The sequence below is a fragment of the Thamnophis elegans genome, chromosome Z (assembly GCF_009769535.1).
Source record: "Thamnophis elegans isolate rThaEle1 chromosome Z, rThaEle1.pri, whole genome shotgun sequence".
NCBI classification, from domain to species: Eukaryota; Metazoa; Chordata; class Lepidosauria; order Squamata; family Colubridae; genus Thamnophis; species Thamnophis elegans.
This window is the reverse complement of record NC_045558.1, coordinates 13,596,056-13,622,976: the sequence shown is the minus strand read 5'-3', so window position 1 is coordinate 13,622,976 and position 26,921 is coordinate 13,596,056. Positions and strand designations below refer to the sequence as shown.

Genomic DNA, 26,921 nt, shown 5'->3' with positions numbered 1-26,921 from the left:
ATCCAAGGTCTACATAAATATTTACAATTTACTTTGTTTGAACTTGGAAAAAGAATGTTCAGGGGGAGTTGGTTGAATTTTAAGACCATCTTGAAAAGAACCCTACAATGGCAAGAGCATTAGAAGATAAGCTGGTTAAATAAAGTTTACACCTTGCATAAAAAAAATGTCTCTGAACATGGATGCAATTTATATATATATATAAATTTATATATATACCTATACATAAAATAAACAAAAAAGGGAGGGAAGAGAAGGAGGAAAAAAAAAACACTTTTCAACTATCGATCCATTCCTATTGGTAGCACTTCTTTATCCAAACATTCCGCAAAAGACAAACTTTTTACAAATCACAGCATCTTTAATACAGGAAAATTAACATGCATTATTCTTCATTCTAGCATAAAAATGGCAATAACCAAATATTACAGACATAACTGCTTTTGTGAAACTTAAGTGCTTCCCCATCCCTCGGACTTAATTTCTTATTTGAGTGCATAAATCAGATTAATAATCAACTAGTGTTTCGAAAGATAAAAATGGGGGACAAAGGGCTGGAAGGGGTTAAAAAGGGCAGGGCAAATATTAAGCCTTTTCTTTCCATGCCTCAACCTTTGAACTCCATATACGACGAAATGTAAAATTGATCTGTTCTTGTGGGGGTGTTTTTTTTTCCTTTCTTTCAGTTTTTGGCTTTCTTTTTACAAGTATTCGTATTAGAAGGATGAAATGTGCAAAAATTTAAAATTTAAATATTACTTCCCCCCCTCCCGCTAAAATCTGGCTCAGCCTACTACCCCACCCAAGTCCCTGGTGATTTTTGAAACAATAAGATCAAAGCTAATATTTTCATTATAAAAGCTAAATGATGAAGAAAAATAATAATAGAACAAACACAATTAGGAAAAAGAACATTAAAAAGTGGCAGGACTAGCATCTGCTGTGTCAACCCTGATCCCAAAATTCAAATGTATACCTAAGCCAATAGATAATGCGTTCAAGCAGTAAATTAAGCTAAAGAAAACCATTTGGAATTATTAACGTCTCTTATATCCAGGTAGTAAGGTGTTTTTTTTTCTATTTTATTATTACATTCAGGTCTCTTGAAAATGTTCCTATCACCTTTCCTTGTTTTGTTGAATCCTTTTTTTAAAAATAATTTGCTGAAAATGCAACAAACTCCCTCAGTTAAAATTTATCAAAAAGTAATGTGCTCCAACTGAGGTTCAAATTACCTTTTCAGCAAAAAGAAAGGGGGAAGAGGGCCACAAGGTGATGACCGTTGGAAGCAGAGAGTCAAAACATTTGACTGAAATTTAACTGTGCAAAAAAAAATTTTTTTTTTACGAAAAAGTGTTTTCAAGGCTGGTGCAATAATAATAATAATAATAAGAAGAAGAATTAATCATAATGGGGAGTGAATTCACATTAATTCTGACCTCTTGGAAACCAACATGAAAAACTAGAGACGATACCCCAGCACCTGCTGTGTTAAGAGAAAAGCACTGAATCAGGGCAACAGGTGAGGTGAGGAAGCTTTCATCTTTTCCGACGACAGGTACGTTTGTGCTCAGCATGCCAATGTTCCTGCTGACACTTGATGGAGCAATAGGAAGTGTTCCAACAGCAATGATACATAGCTTCTTCTTCACAGTTGTAGCACTGAGGAGGGGACAGAGGAAAAATCATTATGAAATAGAACCTCTCTTTCTCCCTACTAAATTCTCCTAAATCCTCCTTTATTCTCTGTAGGAACAGTTTCTTGCAAGTTGCTGCAAATCTAAAATAACCACATTCCATTTGGTGGCACTGGATTTACGCAACAGAAAACTCCCTTTTCACAACCCGGTAGTTGGGGCAACTGGATAGAGCTTAGCATTTATTGGCCGGACGCCTTTCCTGATGCCTACATGGAGTTCGCAGCAGATATTTCTTTCTTTGCACCCGAAGAGAGAAACAGACACTTCCTAGAATTCAACCCTCAACCTTCTGTGTGGCAGGCAAATATTTTCGCCACTAGGCCACCATGCCGCTCTTTGCACAACACACTCCTGCATTAAGCCCCATTTGTTAATTGAGTGGAGGAATCAGCCAACCAACAACCAAACCATGATTTTAAATGCTGGTTTAGAGACCTAAAACCAACAAATGTGCCAGCATCACCTTAAAGGTTGAGGGCAATAAGTCCTAACTTGGCAATGTCCAGGTATATGTGGGCTTCTTTTACTTCCATCCCAAAATGGCCAGTATGGACTTAAAACTGGTATACTTAACAGTGCCGAACTATTTATTTATTAAATGTATATGCTGCCCACGTCACCAATAAGGCAAGTGTGGGGAGCTTACAAATGGCAAAAAATTAACTATAAGAACAATTAAAGTTAGGAAGAGTTCTATAAAAACTAAAACCAGAGAGATAGACAGCATAGAGCGGAGGTCTTCTTACCTCCTCAAACAACTTCAACGCAGAGGGACTCTCTTTCACTTAATTAAACCAGATCCCAAGTGAAAAGAGGCAGCAGACAATTATAAAATGGTTGTGCACAGGGTTGTCCACAAAGCCCAGAATGGCAAATGTGAGCTTGCAATCGAAAGCCCAACGCGTGCCACAAGGGAGCTGGGATTTCCCCGCATGGCCACAGACACTTGTACTATGCACTACAACATTCACTGGGACGAAGGAGAGGCAAATACAAAGCTAACTGTACTCCTGAGCGGTTGAACAAATCAGGCTCCAAATTCCCATTCAGCCTGGAGAACCTTCTGCCCAACACAACTTCACAGGACTTCTGTGGTAGGGAAAAGTCAGGAGACGTGCTAGGGGTGCCTGCTGGAGCTCATGGTAAAAGCTTACTTGCACCTGCCATAAGTAAATTCATCAGAGAAATCAACAAATGGGAAGCTAAGATCCCAGAGAAAGCAGAAGTATGTAAGGAAAGTAAACTTTCATCTCTCCAAAGATTGGGTCCCCAAAATGTTCTCGTTATCCCAAAGTGTTCTTATTCGCCAACACAGATAGGAACACAGAAGATAATGGCCCGAGGCGCCAATGCGCCAGTAGTGCTGCTTACCCACTGTTTCTTCTTGGTCTGAGAGATCAGCTGTTTGTGCTGGCTGGCTAACTTCTTAACTTCTTCTACAAATTCCTCCTTGCATTTCTCCTTTACCTGCTTTGTCTTTCGGTCACACTCAGTCTGCATATTTGCAATGGCTTTGTTCACAGCCTGCCTTTTCTCCTCCTCCATCTCTGAACGCAGCTGGAATGTTAAAAAGCAGGTGAGTGAAAGGCCGGAGGTGGTGCTTCCAACTCTTTCTTCTTCCCAAAAGCAACTTACACAGCATTACAGGAAATCTCGAGTTAACAATGATTCGTTTAGCGATCCTTCAAAGTTACAATGACACTGGGGGGAAAAAAAGTGACTTCTGACCGTTTTTTGGTTTTCACACTTACGACAGCTGCAGCATCCCCACGGTACACGTGTTCAAAGTTCAGGCGCTTGGCAACTGATTCATGCTTATGACGGTAGCAGTGTCCTGGGATCATGTGATCAGCTTTTGCGACCTTCTGACATGTAGAGTCAACCGGGAAGTCAGATTCACTTTACAATCGGGTTACTAATTTAACAACTGCAGTGATTCACTTAACAACCATGGCAAGAAAGGACATAAAATGGACAAAACTCATTTAACAACCTTCTAAATAAGCAGTGGAAATTTTGGATTCAATTGTGGTCATAAGGACTATCTGTACTTGTACTCAGTTGCTCTTAACGGAAGCAGCTCCCTTGATCCCTAAGGGGCCTAGGCCAGGCGTGAAATGCTACCAGTTTGGACCGGTTCAACCAAATAGAACCGGTAGTAAAAAAGTGCTATCAGTTCGGGCGACCCGGTATTTCCGACAATCGGCTGTGACGCATGATTTATATAAACTAGAAAGCAGGATTTCCGGCTTTCTAGCTCATCTAAACCGTGTTGCACAGCTGATCCCTCCCCTCGCTGTTCTACTTACCTTTTTCGTAGCAGGCTCTGCCCACCCACTAGGATGTTATCACGTCCGTTTTTTACTCTCTGCGTATGCGCGGAAGGTCCTGCGCATGCACGGAGATGGAGTGTGCGAGCGGAGGAAGAGTGCATGCTCACATTTGCGAACAGGTAGCAAAGTTAAGTACACTTCACCCCTGGCTTAGATTCATCTAGGTGGAAGAAGGACTACTAGCATTCATCTTCAAATAATTGCAGGGCTCCAACTGAAAAAGAAGGAACCACCACTGGTGACAGTGGGGTAAAAAGCACATCCACCCGGAGTGTTCAGTTATCCACAGAAAAAAAAAATGCTAGACTTCCAGCATGCTTGCCACCTTCCCAGAATTTTACTGTTCAAGTTTGGCAACTATGTAAAGTACATACAAATTAAACCAGAGTTTGATTTGTTTACTTTGCATTCAATAGGATGTTTGAACCCACTCACCAATCCCATATTAAATTATTGCTGCCAAAACTAAGCAATATGGGACACATTAAGCCAGGGTGTCAAACTTGTGTCGTCATGTCATCGTCCCGTGACATATTGTGACTTTTCCCCCCTTTGCTAAATCAGGGGTGGGTGCGGCCAGAGAGTGACACATCTGGCCTGTGGGTCGCGAGTTTGACACCACTGCATTAAGCAGAACATAGACCACAGAATGGTTTGAATTAAGAGCAAATTCAGCTCAGATCTTCCATGAAGATTCCTGTACTTTTCCTTTATTGGAGACCATTCATGAGACCTAGGCACCCAATAGAATTCCCCAATGACGACAAAGTGATGGGGACATCAAGATGTCTTTGCACAAATCACATCCACTTGGGCCATTCTGCATCACAACGCAACATGCAAGAAGAATGAAATTTGTGTCATTCTCCCACTGTTGCCATGAAGACATCACAGACTTCTTGACTAAAATGGTCAATTTTAGAAGAGTTTAATTGCACAGTGATCAGCCAGGGGATTATCATCTTCGTACAGAAAAGGAGCCGCCTTCCAGTCCCGAACGATTGAAAAGAGGTATATATAGAAATAAATTTCAGCAACAATGAATAATTAGAATTAATTAGAATATTCTCAAGATGCCATCAAACTAGTTAATTACCTTCTCAATAGCTTCTCGCACAACTCTCTCAGTTTCTCTCTTGTGATCAGACTTGATTCTATCCTTGAAGTCGCTGAAGATTTTGGTGTATTTCTCGTGGCACATGTTTTGACACACACCATCGTTATTTGTCTGGGTGCTCCGGTGCAGCATTTTAGGAGAAGAGGCACTTAATTTCTTAGTCTGGGTCGAGACTGAAATTTTTTCAATGGGTTGAGGCATTGTGGGAATTTCCTGACTTGAACTGACTGCTTCTGTTTCAGGCTCCGGCTCCTAACATAACAAAAGGAGGTGTCACTAACGTGGCCAATGAGAAGGACTACAACCATTTAGATCAGAGAGATAAAGACTGAAAAATGTGTATTAATCCACATAATTATAAATATTACTTAGGTAAAAATTAATTGGGGTGTTCTTTAAAGACAAAAATGCAATGCTACATTGTACAATTAAAACATTATCATGCCAATGACTCCACCATTATTTCATACAATTGGGGGGAGGGGGGTAAATCACATGCATTACAATATCTATAGAAGAAAACAGTTGCAGCTTAGAGTTGAACTGGGGGATTCTTGATGCTCTCTGAGCTTGGTTGATTTCTTGCAGGTGTTTCATTCCCCGACTAGATAGATTTATAGGTTTATTGGATTTATATGCCGTCCTTCTCCCAAGGACTCAGGGCGGCGTACAACATAAAAGAAAACACATATTACAAAAATTAAAAGGGACATTAAATAAAGTATCCAAAAAAACCCAATTGATATTTACAATAAAAATTTAAAAATTAAATTAAAATTAATAACCAAATTAATCCTGTATTTTATTCTATTCAGGCCAGGACGGCTTGCTGGAAAAGCCAACTTTTTAGGGCGCGTCAGAAGGACCGGAGGTCGGGGATTATGCAAAGCTCCGGGGGCAGCTCATTCCAGAGGGAAGGTGCTCCCACAGAGAAGGCTCTCCCCCTGGGGGTCGCTGGCTGACACTGTCTGGCCGATGGCACCCTGAGGATAAACCATCAAGGCAGCAGTGATGAGGTTACCTAGTTGGGTAATGAAATGTCTGAAAGGAAAAACCCAGAACGCACCAAGGAGCCCACATATGCATTATAAAATATCAAAGGAGAACATTTGTAGCTCAGGGTTGAAATGAGGGATCCTTTGGTGCTGTCTGAGCTTGCTTGTTTTCTTGCAGACATTCCATTACCCAAGCTAGGTAACATCATCTGTGACTGATGATGTTACCTGTTTAGAGTAATGAAACATCTGCAAGAAAACAAGCAAGCTCAGACAGCACCAAGGATTCATCATTATAAAATATTATTACTGGTTTCCAAATTACTAAGTTTTGCATATCTCCATTAACTGTTATTCCTATTACTCTATGACATTGCTACAATAGCTAAGAGACTACAATGCTATGGCAGAATAGTAATTTGAATTGCCAAAGTATCTGCTCTGTTATAGGACACGCTTGTGCATTTTCCAAGGTGTGCCCCAGAAGGGTGAGCTGGCTTCACACCAGAGAGAAAGACAAGTAGGTCTTCCTGCAGCATCACGCAAGGCCCCTTTCCTTCCAAGAGCTGCCTCGCAAACAGGCAACCGGTAAGGTTTAGAGGCGTCAGGAATCTGACTACCTGCAAAGAGTGCCAGCTCATCTCTCTAACGAAATTACCTACCAATTTACTTACATGCTTTCAAACTGTTAGGTGGACAGAAGCTGAGGCAAAATGACAGGAACTTACTCTGCTTTGCAATGCTAGGGCTCGAACCGCCGGAGCGAGACTATTTCCGGCGTCATTAAGCCACTGAGCCACCATGCCTCTAAACTAGTATTATAACCATACAGAATAGGAATTTAGGCAACTCTGAAGATACTCAGAAATTGAAGGGGTACATATATATATTCTTAATTGATTACTGCCTTGTTGTGGTGAAGGGGTTTGTGTAACTCAATGAAGCTATGAGCTATGCCATGCCGGGCCACAGACAGGTCACAGCAGAGAGTTCTGACAAAACGTGATCCACTGGAGAAGGAAATGTCAACCAACTCCAGTGTCTTTGCCATGAAAACCCCATGGACAGTACCCAAAGGACAGGAAGGCCTGGAGGAACATTGTCCATGGGGTCACAATGTGTCGGACAAGACTTTGCAACTAACAAATACATGTATTCTTAATGCATACATCGCCCATTCCCCCCCCCCCTTCTTTTTGCAAACTGGTTCCAACAAGGATTCTAACTGATTAAAACATAAGCTCATCTATGCATGCTCTAACACTGGCAAAGCTAAATTATAGATCGGCAGAAGTGATCCAGCATGAAAGCTTATAGCTTCAGATTCTATCTCTATTAAGGATGGATAGGTTGGAATCAATTTCCAAATCACTATTTGAAATTATAAGAACGATCCTATTTGGAGTATATACAGCTACTATTTTTAAAAAAAATGAAATAGAAGAAATACTTCCAAATGAAGAAAATTAAAAACAGATTAAAACATGCTCTTTTAAGAAACGATCATCACTTTTCCGAGTTATAAAACACGAAGAAAAATGAATTTGTAAACAGTCAGAAGAAAAATGCTTGAATAATGTTTTCTCCCTCACCCACAAGTGCATGTATTTAATTGCCATGCTGTTCCTTACTTCCTTTTTAGGTTCCACACTTTGATTGCGTCTTCCTTTCTTTGCTCTTGGCTCCTGAGTAACTTTTAGCTAGGATTAAGAAACAATAAATAAATAAATAAACAATACTCATTTAGAATTGTCTGTAAGAAGCCCAGTCTCTTTTGTTACAGTTTTGGTTATCATTATCAACTATCTTTGGCCATGAATTGAATTGCAAAATTTGGTAAAATCCCAGCTCCCAAGTTAATATAGCTAGATACCAAGGTGCCTCACCCTCTTTAATTGCTATGCCCATAAGTTTTTAGAGTGCATGAAAAAAAGTCCATTACCAAGACAGCTTGGAATTTTTTTTTGTATCTGAGAAACAGAACAGAGGCACGCTCTAACTTGTTTGTGTAAGGAAGTTGGGAAAAAGCAGGCAGAGATACAAAACCCCACAAAGAAGGCTAATAGTTTCATCCACCTAAAACAACAATGCAAACAAAATCTAAACTCCACAACTGTTCTGGGATTTGAAACCAATGTGAATCACTCTATAAACTTATTCATTTAAAAATAAGCAAGGAACGGCTTCCAGAAGAGACTTATAATTTGTACTTCAGGTACATACAATGATGCCAATTCTAGAATTACTCCAAAGAGGAAAGAATTGCTTTTATTGCAAATCTTTGATGAAATACAGTGATTAAAAGCAGGGTAAAGACAGACTACATTAGATCCGGAATCTGGTGCAGTTTTCCATATGATATATGGATTTTCAGATCTGCGGTAAGAAAAAAGCAGATTAAAGAAATAGCCAAACTTCAACAATCAACTGCAACTGGGCTATATAAACTGGGGTAATGCAACTCATCTACTCACTTGCTCGTTACTGGTGGAAGAAATGCTTGATTCTGCCTCTTCCTCTCCTTTATCCTCATTTTTGGATTTCCAAAATCTGCCATCCCGAAGGAAACGCTGATGCAGCTCTAACTCATCGCATGCTTTTTTCCAGCCCATGCTACGTTTTACGTGTAGCCGGTGTATATTAACGGTGATATCCTGAATATTTTCTGAAGGAATCCAGGCCCTCGACAATGAAAATGAAAAGATACACTTAAGCACATCCTTTGAAGGTGGCTGCCAATTCAGTTTTCAAATCATCCTTTTCTACGCCAAACATCCATTCAACTCTAAGAGCGCAAATCTTACCTAAATGATGAAAAGTCTTCTCCATTGGGTTTTTGATGGTGAGGTCATAGATATAACATTGAGTCTCCCCCGCCCTGCCGTACTCTTCACATACCCCCAATGTTAATTTTAATTCTATTTCAATTTTCATTCTCTCCTAGTCCAAACTACAACAGTTATTTCTATGTGCAATTACAGCTTCTCAGTATGTTTAACTTTATTAGTATCTAGGTGCTCCACAATGACATCACAGCTTGTGGTATAGGAAAAAAATGAATCTGAATTATATGAAAGGCTACAGGTAACTCTCAACAACTTTGCAAATGGGGCACGATTCACTTTTTGACCATGTTGCTAAGCAAATCACTACAGTTGTTATGTGAATCAAGTAGCTGTTAAATGGACCTGGCTTTCCCCATTGGCTACTTGTCAGAAGCCCCCTGGAAATGTTGCAACTCCTGGATTCTGGACCCTGCAACCACTGAAAATATGCACATGCCATTAGCAAAGGTCCTAAAATTTGAACATATGACTGTGAGGATGTTACAACGGTCTTATGTGTGAGAACTAGTTATAAGTCACTTGTTTCAGTGCCGTTGTACCTTTGAACAGCCATTAAATAAACAGTTGTAAAGCTGACCACTCTCTGCATTCTTGTTTCAATTTTAGGAAACAAATTCTTTGGCAGGTTGTTTAGGATTCAGATTGTCTAATGTCACAAATGTCAGGAAGACAAAACATGCAGTTATTGAATGGATTTATGTCTCACTTTACTTTGTTCCACTCAAGATGAGATATGCAATGATTCCCTACTCCTGTTTCTCCTAACAAAACCACTTTATGAGATGGACTAGGGCGCCTGAAAGTGACTGGTCCCAGTTGGCTACTGTGGTTAAGAGAACAGTAGAATTTTACTGAGCCTTAGTATCAGGCGCCCCCAAAAATCAAGAAAGACACAGAGTGACCTTCAAGCAGTGTCCTTGGTTGTCCTTCACCCTTAGACAGAAATCTTGCCAAACTAAAGCAACCATTTCCATCAGTAGAGATATAATCTGAAAAATCTCTAGGGAGGAGCTATCTTAAATCTCTTTCCCTCAACCAAACTGTTTTAAGTTCTGCTGTCTTTTAGTCCCCAGGAATGCAGCCTCTCCCTCCTAGGAATCCAGACATTTCACCACACCTAGAAAGAGAAGCGCACTGTTGTTTATTTGTTAGATCTTTTTCCTCCAGTTGAAGCTCCACAACATCTCCACCTCCAATTTCATCTTGCAAAGGCAATCCAGTGTGGTTGATTGGCCTGAGAAAGAATGGGTCAAAGTTCAAGTGAATTTGAACCTGCATCAGTCTGGGTTGAATCCACACCATTAACCACACCCAGGGGTGTGCTGGTTGTCTCAGTATACAAGAGACACTGCAAGAAGGAAAATACCTTTGGTGGTGATGGCCAAAAAAGCGAACATCAACTTGATTGTCTTCTTTCTGCATGACTTTTGCAGGCCAGAATCCAAAGCCTTTCATTTTGGCCCACACCAGTTCATGATTTGGTATCTAAAAAGTAAAGGAATATGGTACTAGTTACAGAAGTATTTCTGACTTGGCAGGCGTCCGGTATGACCAGGTCACATAATGAAAATAAAGCTTATCAACTCAAGAGCCGAGGTGGCGCAGTGGTTAAATGCAGCACTGCAGGCTACTTCAGCTGACGGCTGTTCAAATCTCATCGGCTCAGGGTTGACTCAGCCTTCCATCCTTCCGAGGTGGGTAAAATGAGGACCTGGATTGTTGTTGGGGGCAATATGCTGACTCTGTAAACCGCTTAGAGAGGGCTGAAAGCCCTATGAAGCGGTATATAAGTCTAACTGCTATTGCTAAGAGAATATTTGGAGTTCAGGTTTGAACTGTGAGGTCCTTGGTGGTTTTCCTGCAGACATTCCATTACCCAACTAGCTAACATCATCGGTGCTGCAAGGGAGTGGGCTCTGGTATCTGTTCATATATACAAACGGCTTGCCTAGCTGTGTTATGAAAAGTTTGCAAGAAAACAACCAAACGGAGAGAGCACCAAGGACTCCACAACAAAACCTACCCATTAACTAAAACTTAACAATAGTGATAAACACTTTAAAAAGTTTGATCTACATAACACCAGTATCAGCATAGTTTAACAGACCATACTTCCATGGTATAACAAATTATCATTGTGCTGGCAGTTTCTAAGCATTGTTAATTTAGAGCAAAGAAACTGTGGTTCATTGAGGCTTCAAGTAAATAAATGTTCCTTCTTATCAGCAAAAATTGGCATTGTATTGCTTCATGCCCAGGAAACATCTAATATTATTGAGGAAGCTGTGCAGGAGAATTAAACCTCACAGGCAAGCATTAAAAAATGTGGTTTAAATTAATGTTTCTGAATGCTTAACTGGTGTTTATTCCACAATTTGGAAATTATGACTTCTAAAATGAAAGATTCTGGCCTTCTTTGCACAACATACAAAAACTGATAAGATGGTTTGTTCACTACAGATGGTCTTGGCAGTGTTCAAGCACACAAAATGAATTATAGATTGTTATTTTGGGAATCTCCAAGGAATGCTTTTACTCTGTGAGCCCTTACAATACAATGCAATAGCAGAGTTGGAAGGGACCTTGGAGGTCTTCTATTCCAACTCCCTGCGTAGGCAGGAAACCCTATACCATTTCAGACAAATGGCTATCCAACATCTTCTTAAAGACTTCCAGTGTTGGAGCATTCACAACTTCTGGAGGCAAGCTGTTCCACTGATTAATTGTTCCAACTGTCAGGAAATTTCTCCTCAGTTCTAAGTTGCTTCTCTCCTTGATTAGTTTCCACTCATTGCTTCTTGTTCTACCCTCAGGTGCTTTGGAGAATAATTTGACTCTCTCTTCTTTGTGGCAACCCCTGAGATATTGGAACACTGCTATCATGTCTCCCCTAGTCCTTCTTTCTATTAAACTAGACATACCCAGTTCCTGCAACCGTTCTTCATACGTTTTAGTCTCCAGTCCCCTAATCATCTTTGTTGCTCTTCTCTGCACTCTTTCTAGAGTCTCCACATCTTTTCTACATCGTGGTGACCAAAACTGAATGCAGTATTCCAAGTGTGGCCTTACCAAGGCATTATAAAGTGGTATTAACACCACGTGATCTTGATTCTATCCCTCTGTTTATGCAGCCTAGAACTGTGTTGGCTTTTTTGGCAGCTGTAGCACACTGCTGGCTCATATTTAAATGGTTGTCCACTACGACTCCAAGATCCCTTTCACAGTTACTACTATTGAGCAAGGTACCCCCTAACTGTACCTGTGCATTTCGTTTTTCTTGCCTAAATGTAGAACCTTACTCTTTTCACCATTGAAATTGCATTTTATTAGATAGTGCCCAATGTTCAAGTTTGTCAAGATCCTTCTATATCTTTAGCTATTCCTGCCAGCTTGGTGTCATCTGCAAATTTGATGAGTTCCCCATTTATTCCCTCATCCAAATCATTGATGAAGATGTTGAAGAGTACTGGGCCCAAAACAGAGCCTTGAGGTACTCCACTGCATACTTTCCTCCATAAAGATGCAGTTCCGTTGAGGACTACACATTGAGTGTGGTTGGTCAGCCAGTTACAAATCCATTTGGTGGTGATGCTGTCTAACCCACATTCTTCTACTTTATCTAGTAGTAGGTTATGGTCTACCTTAGACTTCAAATGCCTTACTGAAATCCAAGTAAACCATATTGACAGCATTCCTCTAGTCCACTAATTTTGTCACATTATCAAAGAATGCAATAAGATTAATCTGGCATGATCTGTTTTTGACAAACCCATGTTGGCTTTTGGCTATTACTTTGTTTGCTTCTAGATGTTCGCTAATTCGTTGCTTGATTGTCTTTTCCAGAATCTTTCCTGGTATTGAAGTCAGGCTGATAGGTCTGTAGTTTCCTGGATCTGTTTTTTCCCTTTTTTGAAGATGGGAACCACATCAGCTCTTTTCCAGTCCTCTGGTAGTTCCCCGGTGCTCCAGGATCTCTGAAAGATATAGTTCAGTGGTTCTGAGATCTCGTCTGCCAGTTCCTTCAGAACCCTGGGGTGTAATCCATCCAGTTCTGGTGATTTGAACTCGTCTAGGGTAGACTGGTGCTCGCCTACCATTTTCTTCCCTATTTCCACTTATGTTCCTAATCTGATTTTTGTGGTGCTGTTTTTGATAGGTTGGACTGCTTTATCCTTTTTTGTAAAGACAGAGTTAAACATGAGTTAAATAGTTCTGCTTTCTCCCTGTTGCTTGTCACCTTCTTGCCACTTTCTCCCAGCAACGAACCAAGTGTTTCCTTAACCTTTTTCTTGTTTTTAACGTGTTGGAAGAAGCATTTTTTGTTATTTTTTTACTTTTGTGGCAAGCCTTTCTTCATTGTGAGCCTTACCGTTCCTCACTTTATCTTTACATGCTCGGGCTATTTGCTGATATTCTGCCTTAGTTATGTCCTCCTCTCTCCACTGTTTATACTTAACTTTTTTGTCTTTCATTTGTCAGAGAATTCTTTATGCAGCCATGCTGGTTTCTTTTGGGAGCTGTTATTTTTCTTCTTCATTGGTATTGTGCTAGACTGGGCTTTTGTAATCTCATTTTTCAAAATTTCCTAAGCTTCTTGAGTTGTTTTCCCCTTGAGGATTCTCATCCATGGAATTTTTCCCAAGCTCTAAGTTTATTGAAATTAGCTCTCTTAAAGTCCAAGACTCTAGTTTCACTTTGTTCTACTACTTGTGCTTGCATAATGTTGAATTCCAATATTGCATGGTCACTTGCCCCCAGGGTTCCTGTGGCTTCAACACTTTCTATCATTTCCTCTCTGTTAGTGAGAATTAAGTCCAATATGGCTGATCCCCTTGTTCCCTTCTCTAGTTTTTGGGAAACAAAGTTGTCTGCTAGGTTTGTTAGGATCTTCCTGTTGGATCTTCCACTTGGTGCAGAGTTTGTTTCCCAGTTGATGCCAGGGTAGTTAAAATCCCCCACTACTATTGTGATGTGCTTCCTACATACCTTAGTTAGCTGACTAGCAAAAAGTTCATCTACTTCCGCTGCTTGGTTGGGTGGCCTATAGTATAGACCCATGGCAATGTCATTCCCCCCTCCCCCCGCAACCTTTAATATTGACCCAAATGCATTCAAGATAGTTCTCATCATTGTTGTGCTCTATTTCTGTAGAGATGTAGCTATTTCTTATACATAGTGCAACTCCACCTTCTCTTTTATTTGGTCTATTTCTTTTAAGTAATTTAAATCCTTCTAGCTGTATGTTCCATTTGTGGGTTTCATCCCACCAAGTTTCTATAATGGCAACAATATCGTATCTGCCCTCTTTTACTTGAATTTCTAATTCGCCCTGTTTATTCCTCATACTATGTGCATTGGTGTATAGACATTTGAGTCCATTTTGATTGATCCTGTATTTACTGTCTACATATCCTGTGTTATGCCTGACTGCCCCTATTTTCTTGCCACTTGTATGATTCATGCACATGGTATGGCACTTACTATTAAATGCTTGGTTTTGCTTGACTGAGTGATAATCTTACCGCACAAACATCTGTGTTACGTGCACTGATAACCCTATGAATTTTAGATTACTGGGGACAGAAATGTTCTGTATCAATTAATTCTCTGTCCCCGCTGTTCAGTTTAAATGTTTATCCAGAAAATCTGTGAATTTAATGCCAAGTAACTCAGTTCCTTTCTTGGATGGGTGCAAACCATCTCTTTTGTACAGTTTTTCATTGGACCAGCTGCAGACATCATGACTAATAAAACCAAAGCCTTCCCTTTCACACCATTCCTTTAGCCACACATTAAACTCTGCTACACACTGGTCCTTCCCTTTTTGTTCCTTATATACTGGTAAAACCTTTGAAAAGATAAGCCTACAACCTATACTACTAAGTTCATACTCCAAGCTCTAGAAATCATTCTTCACAGAAAGTACATCTTTTTGGGACGGATCATTTGTGCCAAGATGTATAATAGCATCAACATCACAGTCCTTACTTGCATTCTTGACTATCTTAAGAATACGCCTCTTGTCTCTGGAAGACACCTGACCTCTTTTAAAACCTCCGTATCTTTTCCTAAATTTACATCCCTTATGATTGAATCACCAACCAGAAGGTGACTTCTGTTTTTGCATACCTTGCTCTTCTTCTGCGACTGATGTGTGATACCTGGTTCCCCATTTCGCCTTTCCGAAGTAAGTTCTTCATTTTGGACCATGATCCCCTGCTTATTTGAGTCATCATTATCACAACTACCTTGACCTTATCACAACTACCTTGACCTTAAGCCAGGAAAATACTGGCAAGCCTTTGTTATAGCATCAATCCTTTCCCCAATGCCAGGTAGACAGGAATTACCACTGTAGTCAAGGAAATATAAAAAATTTATCACTTGGACAACTGGCCATATCTTTGTACTGGTATGAAGATGGCTCCACCTAGTGGTGGCTACAGAACTAACTTTTTTTACAGTTTTGTCTGATAGCTGTATTTATATCCTCAATTAAGCCCATTCTTTAAAACAGCTGGGATTAATTTCCATCACCATTTCTTGGGGCAGCAGATTCCATATTTCAGTTGTGAAAAAAACGTAAGCTTACACAAGGATAGCAGAACCAATTGTCAGGACGCGCATTTGATAGATAGAAACAGTTCTTGCAAAGCTGAAGTTCATCCAACTGAGGGGGGGAAAAGAAAAAGTACTTGTCATATGTTCTGAAATGCTGGAATGCAGAACTAAAATTGTAAAGAAAAATCCTCATTTTCTTTGAAAATTTATTATTTGTTTCATGAAAAAAACCACAAAAAGGAGAAAAGAGAAGGAAAAATTAAGTAAAAACAGACCTTTCCATATCATATTATATATAAAACATTTAGTCAAATTTTAAAGCAAATCATTAAACTTTGACAAACCAAAGTAGTAACCACTGGCCTTTCCATTCTGCCAACCTAGTACTAGTTCATTAAAAGAAACTGGGTACTTATCCATAACTTAGGATCCAAGTCAAAAGTAATTCTATTTTCCGAAAACTGAATAATAAATTCTCTGCTGTCAATCATATATGGTGTATCCACTATTCTTCGAAGGTAAGTTTTTTAACTGGCCTCTAATAATTTCAGAAACATATTAGTAGTACAAATTGAATAAAAAGTTGTAAACCTTTATTTATTTAGGTTGTTGGAACCTTTATTTATTCTAAGGATGAAACAAAATTATTCAATACAGGGAAATCATATAACCATACATAAATATATTAGTACATTCAAATTATTCTGGTACTCTTTATCTTTTAAAATATGTGGAGTATAATCCACCATCATTGTTTAGGTGTTTTAGCTTTTCATTGAAATCAAAAAGTGAATTTGTTTTTGAAAGAAAACCTGTTCTAAAAGAGGTACCAATATAGAAGTCAGGTAAAATCGTCCAAATTTTCTTTACTTATTTTTATTTATGTTATTGTTCACAGATAAGATAAAAATGTTATTTAGCTTTTAAAAATTAGCTCTTTTGACTCATGATAAGGATTTGGAATTGCATGGGGAATTAGTTTCTGAACTAAGAAAATGCAGTGTGTCTTTTTTAAGTTTGTTTCGGCTATCCAGAACAATTTTCAAAACAAGTGAAATCGCGGGTATATGGAAAATGATAAAACAATTGTCCAGAAGTCACCAATATGATTAACTATTACTTACCTCATGGCAGGTATCTTTGTAAAGCATCCTGGCTATATCAGCTTGTTCACTGTCCACTGTAAAAAGAACACACCCACAAACATCTAAATCTTTGTAAATGATATGATGAAAAACAATTGGCAATTGAATTCTGGAGGCCCCATCAGTTTGCAAAACCTGAGTTCCCTCAGTCCCTTCAACCTGATTTAAAGCTCTAATGAACTAAATAAGCAAAGATTGTACATGCCAAGCCTTCTTCTTTTTGGCAAATATTTTAAAGATCTGCTTGGATATTTCATGGTGTAAAGAAGATTAAATATTTCTGAATAACATTACTAAAAAAGAAAAAAAACATAACAAAAGATGTGCTGGCTTAAATAAAAGACCGATTCATAGTCCTTGCTTAGCAATCACAGCTGGGACAGCAACTATATTACTAAGTGATGCAAATTGCTAAATGAAACATGTGACTGCAATGAATTCATGATCTCACTTCCTCTTTGGTCATTAAGTGAAACATCACATGACTTCAAGTTAAAATTTTAGTTTTGCCTTTTCTATTAACTCTACCTGTTGCACGCCAGTCGTGAAACACACAAATGGTGATCACATGACTATAGGACACTGCAATGTTTACAAAGTCAATGATTGGTTGCCATATGCCGTCGTAACTTTGAATGGTCGTTAACAAGACAGTTGGTAAGGAAGAACTACATGCATTCCACAAATTGTTCCTACAACATTCCTTGTGATGCTTTTTGGGAAGCCCATGACAAGTGCATTCTAGAAATAGCAATAGCAATAGCAGGTAGACTTATATACTGCTTCATAGGGCTTTCAGCCCTCTCTAAGCGGTTTACAGAGTCAGCATATTGCCCCCAACAACAATCCGGGTCCTCATTTTACCCACCTCGGAAGGATGGAAGGCTGAGTCAACCCTGAGCCGGTGAGATTTGAACAGCCAAACTGCAGAACTGCAGTCAGCTGAAGTAGCCTGCAGTGCTGCATTTAACCACTGCGCCACCTCGGCTCATTCTCCATTCAAGTATTTGCTTTCTAACAATGGAAGTAATAAAGACCCATCATGTTGCCTTAAACCTCATGACTTTGTCTAATTCAGCTTTGAGGGAGAAGTAAAAGTGAGCAGAATGTAAAGTTCTCACTCACTCTCTATTCTTTATAATCAATTCTACCCTCAAGATGTCCTTTCCTCGATGATCTTATTTTTAAGTCCAATCAGTCCCTACCTACCTCCATAAAAAATCACGGTGTTGTGTAGAAGAAGTTGAGCATCTGCTTTAAATTCCTCATAACTTCTGTATTTTCCTTCATTTACTTTCTATATAGATTGAAACAGAATTATTTATAACATTCATTAGCGTTGTCTAGCAATCAGAATAAGCACACATGTAAAAGTATGTTTTTAATTACATTTTCTACAGAGTAATTTATGGGACCTTAAAGTTGTGAAATTGTGCAATGTGTAGCTTTAGTTTGCTTCTGGTCTCATCTGCCATCTTAAAGCATTTCCATATAAATAAGACCTAGTAGTCCTTTCAAGTTAGACCTTGTTCTAAGTAACTCATACAAACTGCTTCTAAATAGAAGTGAATAAAATGGGATTTCCAAGTGTGGATATTGGGGAGTCTAAAAACGAGATTACTGTATTTTTCGGAGTATAAGATGCACCTTTTCCCTCAAAAAAGAGGCTAAAAATCTGGGTGCATCTTATACACTGAATATAGCATTTTTGGCCTCCCCAAACCCCGTCCCTTCACCAAAAGGGCCATGCATAGCCTTTAGGAAAACTGGCTGTTTTTTGCTCAATTTTGCTCCCCCCAGCCCCCAGGAGTACTCTATAAGCCTCCTAAAAGCTATTCATGCCCTTAAAAGAAAACAGGCCCGTTTTTGTAAAAAAATGGGTCATTTTTTGCTCGTTTTGGGGGGCCTCCACCCCAGGACCACTCTACAAGCCTCCTAAAGGCTATTTGTGCCCTTAAAAAAAAACGGGCAGTTTTTGGGAGGTCTGCAGAATGCAAAAACTTTTTTTTAAAAAAATTGCCTCTTCAAAACCTTGGTGTGTCTTATACTCTCGTGCTGTTTATACTCTGAAAAATACGGTAATCTGAAAACTCCCAATATTCTTCTGTTGCATGTAGCTCTCAACTATATAGGAACATACCTCTTGTATGGTTGGAACATCAACGGCTGTGTGTACCAATCGACGGTACATTGGGTGCTTGTTGTCTTTGCCTTTTTTGTTTAGATCAATAGCCTAAAAATTGACAGAAAATACTGGTTTAGAAACCGGCCATTCTGAGAAGAAAGAAAAGTAACATAGCCTTTAAAAAGTTTGTAAGCATTTGAATTACATGCCAATTTACAAATTAAAGTTTTTAAACAGTTCTACTCCAAAAAGATTGACATGTAGGGATTTGAAAGGCATAATCAAGAAACAAAATCCCTAAACGTTTTTATATACATTAATGTTATAATTCTATTTTAATAAATTTTAATATTATAATATCTATTTCCTCCCAAAAGTGTATTTTAAATTTTCAAACAATCAATCATCTTGTAAAATGTGACATATTGAATCAGCAACTCTTAAAAAATTATTTTCCCCCTGCCAATATTTCCAATCAAGAGTTTTGATGGCTGAAAATACTGACTTTTTAAGTAATACATATGGAGAGACACAGTGGATAAAACATTATATGGAAGATTAATAACACATCAAAACAGAATTTGGCGAATTGAGATTTAACTGTATTGGTAAGAATTAAGAGCTTGGTTGTCCTTTTCAAATATTCCTTTAAATCACTAAATTTCAAAATCATGAAGCTATGGAGTTACTCTATTTATTCCATCATCACAAATTTTATGTCTGGACAAAAACTGAAATAATAGAAAATTAAATGGAAAATAAACCACCCTGGGCACTATAAAATGTTCCAAGTAAGAGTGGCAAAGGATGCGCAATAAAACCCTGCAGAAACATTGACTTAAAATCAAATTTGAAAATAGATGGAATAGATTTTCTTTGACTTTAGCTGTAAAAACTGCCAACAAATATGTCTCTGAATAATGGGCAGGATTAGAAAGGAATGGAGATGCTGAAACAGAGAAGACTAGTGGATCCAGGGTCATGTGGAAATCCCTTGCACTTAAGTTGTGATTCTTTCACAGGCATGGCATTTAATATGTGCCCAACTGTTAGCGAGAAAATTCTCTTCTGATTAGCTGAAAATTGTTCAAGCTTGTCTCATATGTGAACATCTGCTGAACAGAATTACGCTCATCTACAGAGTGTATTTTAAACAGGATTGAAACTGAGAAGTTTCAGTTCATATTCAGAGATATGGCTCCCACAATGTATTTTTTATGTTATATTTTTTCCCATTTCCCTTTTTCTGGGTGAATTCATCTATTCGAATGTAGGAGGATAAAACAAAGATACTGAAGGGGAAACAGGAAGGTAGAAAATGATTCCTGTTCCATTTCCAAAGCCGATTTATACATAGTCCTCAACAAACAATCATAATAGGGCCTCCCCATTATTGTTATAAGTTGTAATGGTTGTAAAACAGATGTATCCCAATTTGCAATTTTTGCAGCAGTCATTAAGTGAATGTGCTGGTCATAAAGAGGCTACAGAATAGCAACAGCAATAGCAGTAGCAGTTAGACTTATATACCGCTTCATAGGGCTTTCAGCCCTCTCTAAGCGGTTTACAGAGTCAGGATATATTGCCCCCACAGTCTGGGTCCTCATTTTACCCACCTCGGAAGAATGGAAGTCTGAGTCAACCTTGAGCCGGTGAGATTTGAACCGCCGAACTGCAGATAGCAGTCAGCTGAAGTGGTTGCAGTACTGCACTCTAACCACTGCGCCACCTCGGCTCTTAATCATTAAGCAAACCCATTGTTCACTATGATGTGGTTTAGCTAAAAATCAGAAATGCCAGTTTTCATCAAAACTGTTGTTAAAACACAGTTGTGTAATCCCAGGACACTGCAAATGGTTGTAAATACGCTCATGTTACTAAACACCCAAAATTTAGTCATCTGACTAGGTGGAAAACTTGACTGTCAGAACTTCAAATCCAGATCATAAGCAGCCTGAAGGTAGGTCCATTATAACTTCAAATGGTAGCAATCAATTGTTAAATTGAGGACTACCTATAACTATTTGAAGTTGCAAAACAAAACACACACACAAAACCATCTGCTTAGACTCCTACACACAACTGAATGGAATAGAATAGAATGGAATAGAATAGAATTCTTTATTGGCCAAGTGTGATTGGACACACAAGGAATTTGTCTTTGGTGCAGATGCTTTCAGTGTACATAAAAAGGCAAAGATACATTCATCAAGAATGTATAACACTCACCCGTTCCTTCATCCGGGAGACAATGAAGCGCAAATAGGTGCTCATCTCTTGCTTACTGGTGTTCTTTTTCTTAATGCTCTGAGAGAGGGAGGGGAAGGAATCAACAAGTTTATTTTAGAACTCTTTGACTTTTGGGAAATATGACAGATTTTACAGTGCAACGTCGTTAAAACACAGCCCAAGCAAGCAGCTTATTCTTGCAGCCAGTGAAGGATGAATAGTCAAAGCACAATGACATGAAATTCCTGCTCAGAGAATATTCTGGCTGGGATGATGTTGGTGGAGATGACTTGTCTCTTCCTCAAGCGTCAACAAAGCCCAAAAGTTACCAGGTGGAAAGTCCATTAAATTGACACACCTATAGGATTCCCATCTGAGCAAAGATGTATGGGATGGGTAAATTAATCTGCAATTGAGAAATAAACACTATTTTTTTTTCTAATTCACACTTGTATACTCCACAGCCAAATTAGCTCAAACTGAACATTCTTGGGTGACATTCCAACACTCTTCTGGCCCTTCTGCATTGATCTGGACAAGCAGTGTGGTATCTGGATGCCAGTTTTGGAACAATATTGTATATATCTGTGTCCAAGGATGATGGTAGGGGAAGGGGTAATCTGTGGAAGGAGTGAGCAGGAAAGCAGCCATTAAGTGAGACATGAACATTAGGTAAATATATATAAATGTTTTAGACCAGTTGAGCAATATAGTGGCTAAATGGGAATTTGAATCTAAGTGAGGATTTGAATCTACATTCTATTATATCCCACATAAAATTGGGAGTGGAGTGTGGTGTAAGTAGGGTGGGTGAAAATTGATTTTAAAAAAATGGAGTTTTTAAAATTTAAATCAGATTTATTTTGCTTTTAATCAAATTTATTTTAATAAAATGCTTTTGGAGTAAAAAAATATATCTAAACACAGTTTTTTCTTTAAGATACGTTAATAATTTAGCTTATTCAGCATGAAATGGAGCTTGGTTAAATAGCATGAGGCTATATATTTTGCAATATTGGGACTGTCGGTGAATCAACAGCAAGTTAGAGGAGACAGAAATGACAGTTGCTCTTTAAAAATTACGATTTAAATCAAATTGATTTAAAATCAAGCCTTTTTACTAGTGATTTAAATCATGATTTAAATCAAATCCACCCTGGGTATAAGGAAAGTCATCTCATCACCAAGCAGCTAATCAGTTACAGTTTTCAAAAAAGGAACATTATTCCCACAAATGAGACATGTGGCAGAAAAAAGAAATTATTCTGTGTGGAGTTTCTTTTACAGAGGTGTTTAAGGCTATATGTGATGCTAGTTCACCAATATCCTAATATTTAAAAAATGCAAATCTGCAAATTGTACTTATGGATTTATGTTTGTATGTATATATATACAGGTGGCTTAAGCTGCCTTGGCTGGCTAGATGCCATAACCTTAATGCCCCACTGCATGCAGGGAGGGAAAATCCCTTGTCTGGCCAAGAAAAACCCAATTAAGAATGGCTTGAAGATTACATAGCCATGGAGGGAATGGATAAAGCTGCATGTATAGCTTTTCTATCTGTGCCCGACCAGTTAAAATGACTTATTTAGTAACAGTCACAATACTTCACAGAATCTAATCCAGATTCTGAAATCTAAATAGTTCAGCTTTTCTTCAAAAGCTTAAAGCTTTGTGATTCTTCTTGCACTTAGGACACAGATAGCAATGTTCTACAAGATCAAACTATAGGAATAAAAAAATATCACACCAGAAGGGGTCTTTGAAACCTAAAAACTATCCTGTACATTTTTAATCTATCTTTTCTAATCGCTGTTAAAGTGGGATTGTCTGCATGCAAATTGCCTGGGAAATTACGTAGCAACTAGTCTTCTTAAAGCCAGCATAAACATGGAAGAAGGTATCGATCCAAAGTAGGATTAGATTGGGAATAATATATTACAGAGATTGGATTAATTAATGCACAATAGTAAACAGGAAATTGTTCAATGTATATTTCAAACTTTTTTTTAGAATGCAGCTAATCTCCTAAATTTGAACCTCACATTTTTAATAGCTATATGTAGATGAATTTAAAGCTGAGCAAGAAGATTCTTTATGGTTCTATAACTAATTTTTGTTGCATTATCTAATGAAATCTACTTCATCCAGGGGGAAAATTATTGCTCTAGTGCAAAAATTGTAAGGTACCAATAATTCACCACAGAAAAAAAGAATAAGTAGCATTACTATTATTACTATTACTATTATTTTCCTGGAAAATTAATACTTATAAAATTCAGTAGATAAATAAAAACAAGAAATATTGCAAGATTATTTCACTTTCAATCTGCACTGGATTGCATAATACATTTGGAATTTAATAAAATTTTCTTGTTTTCATAATAAGCAAAAAGTTTTAGCTATTACATTTAAATACTTGCATTTGGAAGAACAACATCATTATCACAATTTTTTTGAGACTGCAAACTTCAAAATATGGAACCATAAGAATTATGAGCTCCAACTTTACCGACTGTTATCATTAAAAATTTTACCATAATATGGCAGAAATTTAAATGACCTTCTTAAAATTGAAAATGTCAGTGGCCCTTTGGTAAACAGGTTCACAAAAATATATGATGCAAGCAATTATAGGAATTAATTCCTTTTGATTTTAATCTTTGCCTCTTATCAAGCAAGGGCCAAGTATAGTTAGGAAAAAATATCTGCTAGCATTTTTCCTCATTGTTTTATACTCTGCTGTAATTCTTCCTAATGATTCTGACTGTTTTTGTTTTTACTATTATGGGATGATGTTCGTGGATCGTGAGAAATTCAGCACATGGTCCTTACAGCAATAACAATCCAAAGCCACTCACAAATATACAAGAGGAATGATGATAAAAGAAACACTCAGAATCTATGAATAGAGAACTACCTTTTTTTTGTTTGCCCTACTATGGGGGTGGGTTTCAAAAAAATTTACTACCAGTTCTATGGGTGTAGCTAGGTGGAGGGACATGTGACTGAGTGGGCGTGGCCAACTTGACATCACTCACGCATATAGTCATATGATAACCCCCCCCCCCACCAAGACTCCAACGGAGGGAAAGGAGGGGAAGAGAGGGGGGAAACTCCCCAAAATAGACCATTGGAGGATTTGGGGTGTGGAAAAGCCATTACATTTCCTAGAAGAAATTGAAGCATTCAACTTTGCAGCCCAGAGGCCACGCCTGTGTTTATAAACCCAGCAGGTGAGGAGGGGGAGAACAAAGGAAAAGTAAGGGTGGGAGATAGGAAAAGATGCAGGTGGAAGCGCTGGACTGTGCAAGCAGGGCGGGAGGGAGGGAGGAAAGTTCAACCAATTCTGGCTTGGGACAAGGGAGGGGAGGAGGTACCAGCTGCAACACCCCAAAACAGGCACGGCGGAGGCCTTAGAAAATCACAGAGCCCAGATGTCAAAACTCCCTACCCCACCAGTAGAGAAGTGCTTCTCAAGAAGTGTTTCTTGGTAGAGAAGTGCTGTCGGCATCTGCAGGCTCTCATTTTGCTTGCCGGCATAGCCCGCCCCCTGGCCACGTTCAGATTCCTCAGCTGACAAGTGGCTGCTCCTGAGCATGTCGCTGCTGTGGATTGTGCCACTGCCTGTAAAAAACTGAGGATCGACTGGTGTGGGCACCGGGGAGCCGTCCACCAGAAAGACAGACCCCTCCATGCATCACCTCCACCCCCAAGTATGGCAAGCTCCGCAATGGGATGTGCCCTGTAGCTGCATGTGGTGCCTCCCCTCCACCCCAGGTTCCTCCTTTTGTGTTCTTTTTTGTGCCTTCAGGTGCAGCATAGAGCAGAGCCAGGATGCCGTGCAGAGCTCACTTCCCTCTACCCAAAAGCATGAAAACGGAATGCAAAAAGTTTGGCTGCCTTCATCCACCTCTCCCCTTTAGACTCGCCAGATCTAGGTGCTCATTTTCCTACTGGAGAAATTCCAGAAATCCAGAACACTGAGAAGACAGCTGTGGCACTTTGAAGGCTACTTGCACTGCAGTCCTGCACATGCTGCCTCAAATGTATGTAGCCTTGAGTCCAGCGGTCTCAATTCCTAATAGGAAATGAGTGGCAACCTGCAAGGTTGTGAAATTCTGCCCCATGAGGAATTTTCTGAGATTTTGCAAGGTGGGTCTCAAAGAGAATGAAGTGGGATTGGCGCATCCAGAGCCACCGCTTCTTCTTTGCAACAGCCGAAGATGGCAGAGCAATGTTGCACCCTGTTCCCAGCCTTCGCCCGTGCCTCCACATCATTTTCGGGCTCCCAGCTTGCCAGCCTGCCCCCTCCATCACAGTTACAATGGCGGCAGCTTTGGGAAATGCTGACAGGGGTGGAGGAATGGGCAAAGGCTGGGAGGGGATGCAACATGCAGGAGGCTCCCCACAGCTCCTTGGTTCCTCTTTTGTCCTCGGGTGTTGCAAAGAAGAAGCAGTGGCTCTGGGTGCGCCATACCTGCTTCATTCTCTTTGAGAGTCAAAATGTCTGAAAATTCCCCACGGGTTGGAATTTCACAACCTTGAAGGTCACATGCCCCTGCCACCTAGCCACGCCCACAAAACCAGCGAATAACTGGGCGGGCTTCCAATGCGATGTCTAGCATGGGCAGTAGTGATGAGCGGTAACGGAAGCGAGCCCCGGGGCAGCATCCCTGCTTCCTTCCTCTGAGAGCCGGCTCGAGGACCGGTCAGCCTCCCCCGTCATTGCACCCTTCCCTCGCCATCCATGCGGAGCTTCTGCCAGTGGGGTACCTCCCATTTTGCCCCATGCACATCCTCTCCCTGCTGGCTGCAGCCCTGCCCCCCTGCCTCGTCACCTGGCCAACCTGCCGGGAAAGCAGTGAGTGAGCGGATGACCAAGACTTGCCTGGCTTGCAACACTCTGTATGGCAGGGGCAGTGAGGGAAGGGTGCAGCAGCAGGTGAGGCTGTCCGTTCCCCAAGCCACCTCTCAGATGAAAGAGGCAGGGATGCCAGCCCAGGGCTCGCTTCCCTTACCTTTTGCTGCTATCGCCCATGCCGAGTGGAGCATTGGAAGCCAGGCCGGTCCTGCCCACCCACTCGATGCTTTTCCTATCGGCCGCCCAGTTGACCAGATGGGGCCCAAGTTGCAGCCGTCGGGGAGCAGGGCTAGCACGAATGCTGCTTACCTGAGTGTAGGCAGGAGGAGGCAGTTCTGTGGATCTACATGGCGAAGGCAAGGCAGGGAAAGCATCAAAGAGGGCCAATTCAGGGGCGTGGCCAACCAGTGCAATAAAAATTACTCTGCACATGCATAGAAGCAAAAAACAAGATGGCGGTGCCATAGGAGCTGCTGGTATAACAGTTCAGGGGCATGCCTGGCCAGGGTCGCTGCCAGTTCCAGCAACTCAGGCCGCCAAACCACAACTGGTTCAGGCAAACCAGTAGGAATCCACCTCTGAGTGAGTGGGTATAAAAAAATACTTTATAAAGCTGATGACACACTGAAGCAATTCTGATACCATTCTGCAACTATGCTTATATTGTATGTGTATTTTTTAAGCTTGAAAATGCACCCCTTTTCTGAACACAAATTAAATAATTAAAATGTTGAATGAATTCTTCTTCAACTTTGTCTGCCCTTGAATAAAAATTACTCATGGGCTTTGATGATCTGACATTATACCTTAAGTATCCTGGAAGGAGAAACATAAACACCAAGCAACACAATCTGTCCCAGCAATCTTCCAAAGGACAACATTCAGTAACTCTCATCCTGCCAGGACTATAAAGCCCTACTATTGCTCTAATTACGGTTCTGACTTTCAGCCAAAAATAGCAGATGGTGTCTATCCTGGTCATATTTTAATTGAATTCATAGAACAT

The 26,921-nt window shown here is 39.8% G+C and overlaps 1 protein-coding gene across 12 annotated transcripts in view; it reads right to left on the bottom strand.

The window, feature by feature from the left end:
- Window positions 1-340: 340 nt before the first annotated feature.
- Window positions 341-26,921, bottom strand: part of ZMYND11 (zinc finger MYND-type containing 11) — a 113,470-nt gene continuing 86,889 nt past the window's right edge. For 7 of the 12 annotated variants that reach the window (XM_032234596.1, XM_032234603.1, XM_032234597.1 and 4 more), the window contains 12 exons: window positions 21,052-21,129; window positions 18,838-18,930; window positions 17,907-17,994; window positions 16,677-16,732; window positions 15,584-15,661; window positions 10,358-10,476; window positions 10,109-10,225; window positions 8,620-8,827; window positions 7,738-7,845; window positions 5,130-5,402; window positions 3,072-3,257; window positions 341-1,662 (listed from right to left, as the gene is read on the bottom strand). In XM_032234596.1, coding sequence (XP_032090487.1) covers window positions 1,540-1,662; window positions 3,072-3,257; window positions 5,130-5,402; window positions 7,738-7,845; window positions 8,620-8,827; window positions 10,109-10,225; window positions 10,358-10,476; window positions 15,584-15,661; window positions 16,677-16,732; window positions 17,907-17,994; window positions 18,838-18,930; window positions 21,052-21,129 — 1,527 coding nt within the window. In that variant the 3' untranslated portion in view covers window positions 341-1,539. The remainder of the gene's footprint in view (window positions 1,663-3,071; window positions 3,258-5,129; window positions 5,403-7,737; window positions 7,846-8,619; window positions 8,828-10,108; window positions 10,226-10,357; window positions 10,477-15,583; window positions 15,662-16,676; window positions 16,733-17,906; window positions 17,995-18,837; window positions 18,931-21,051; window positions 21,130-26,921) is intronic. The other 5 variants (XM_032234593.1, XM_032234601.1, XM_032234594.1 and 2 more) reach the window with 3 other exon arrangements.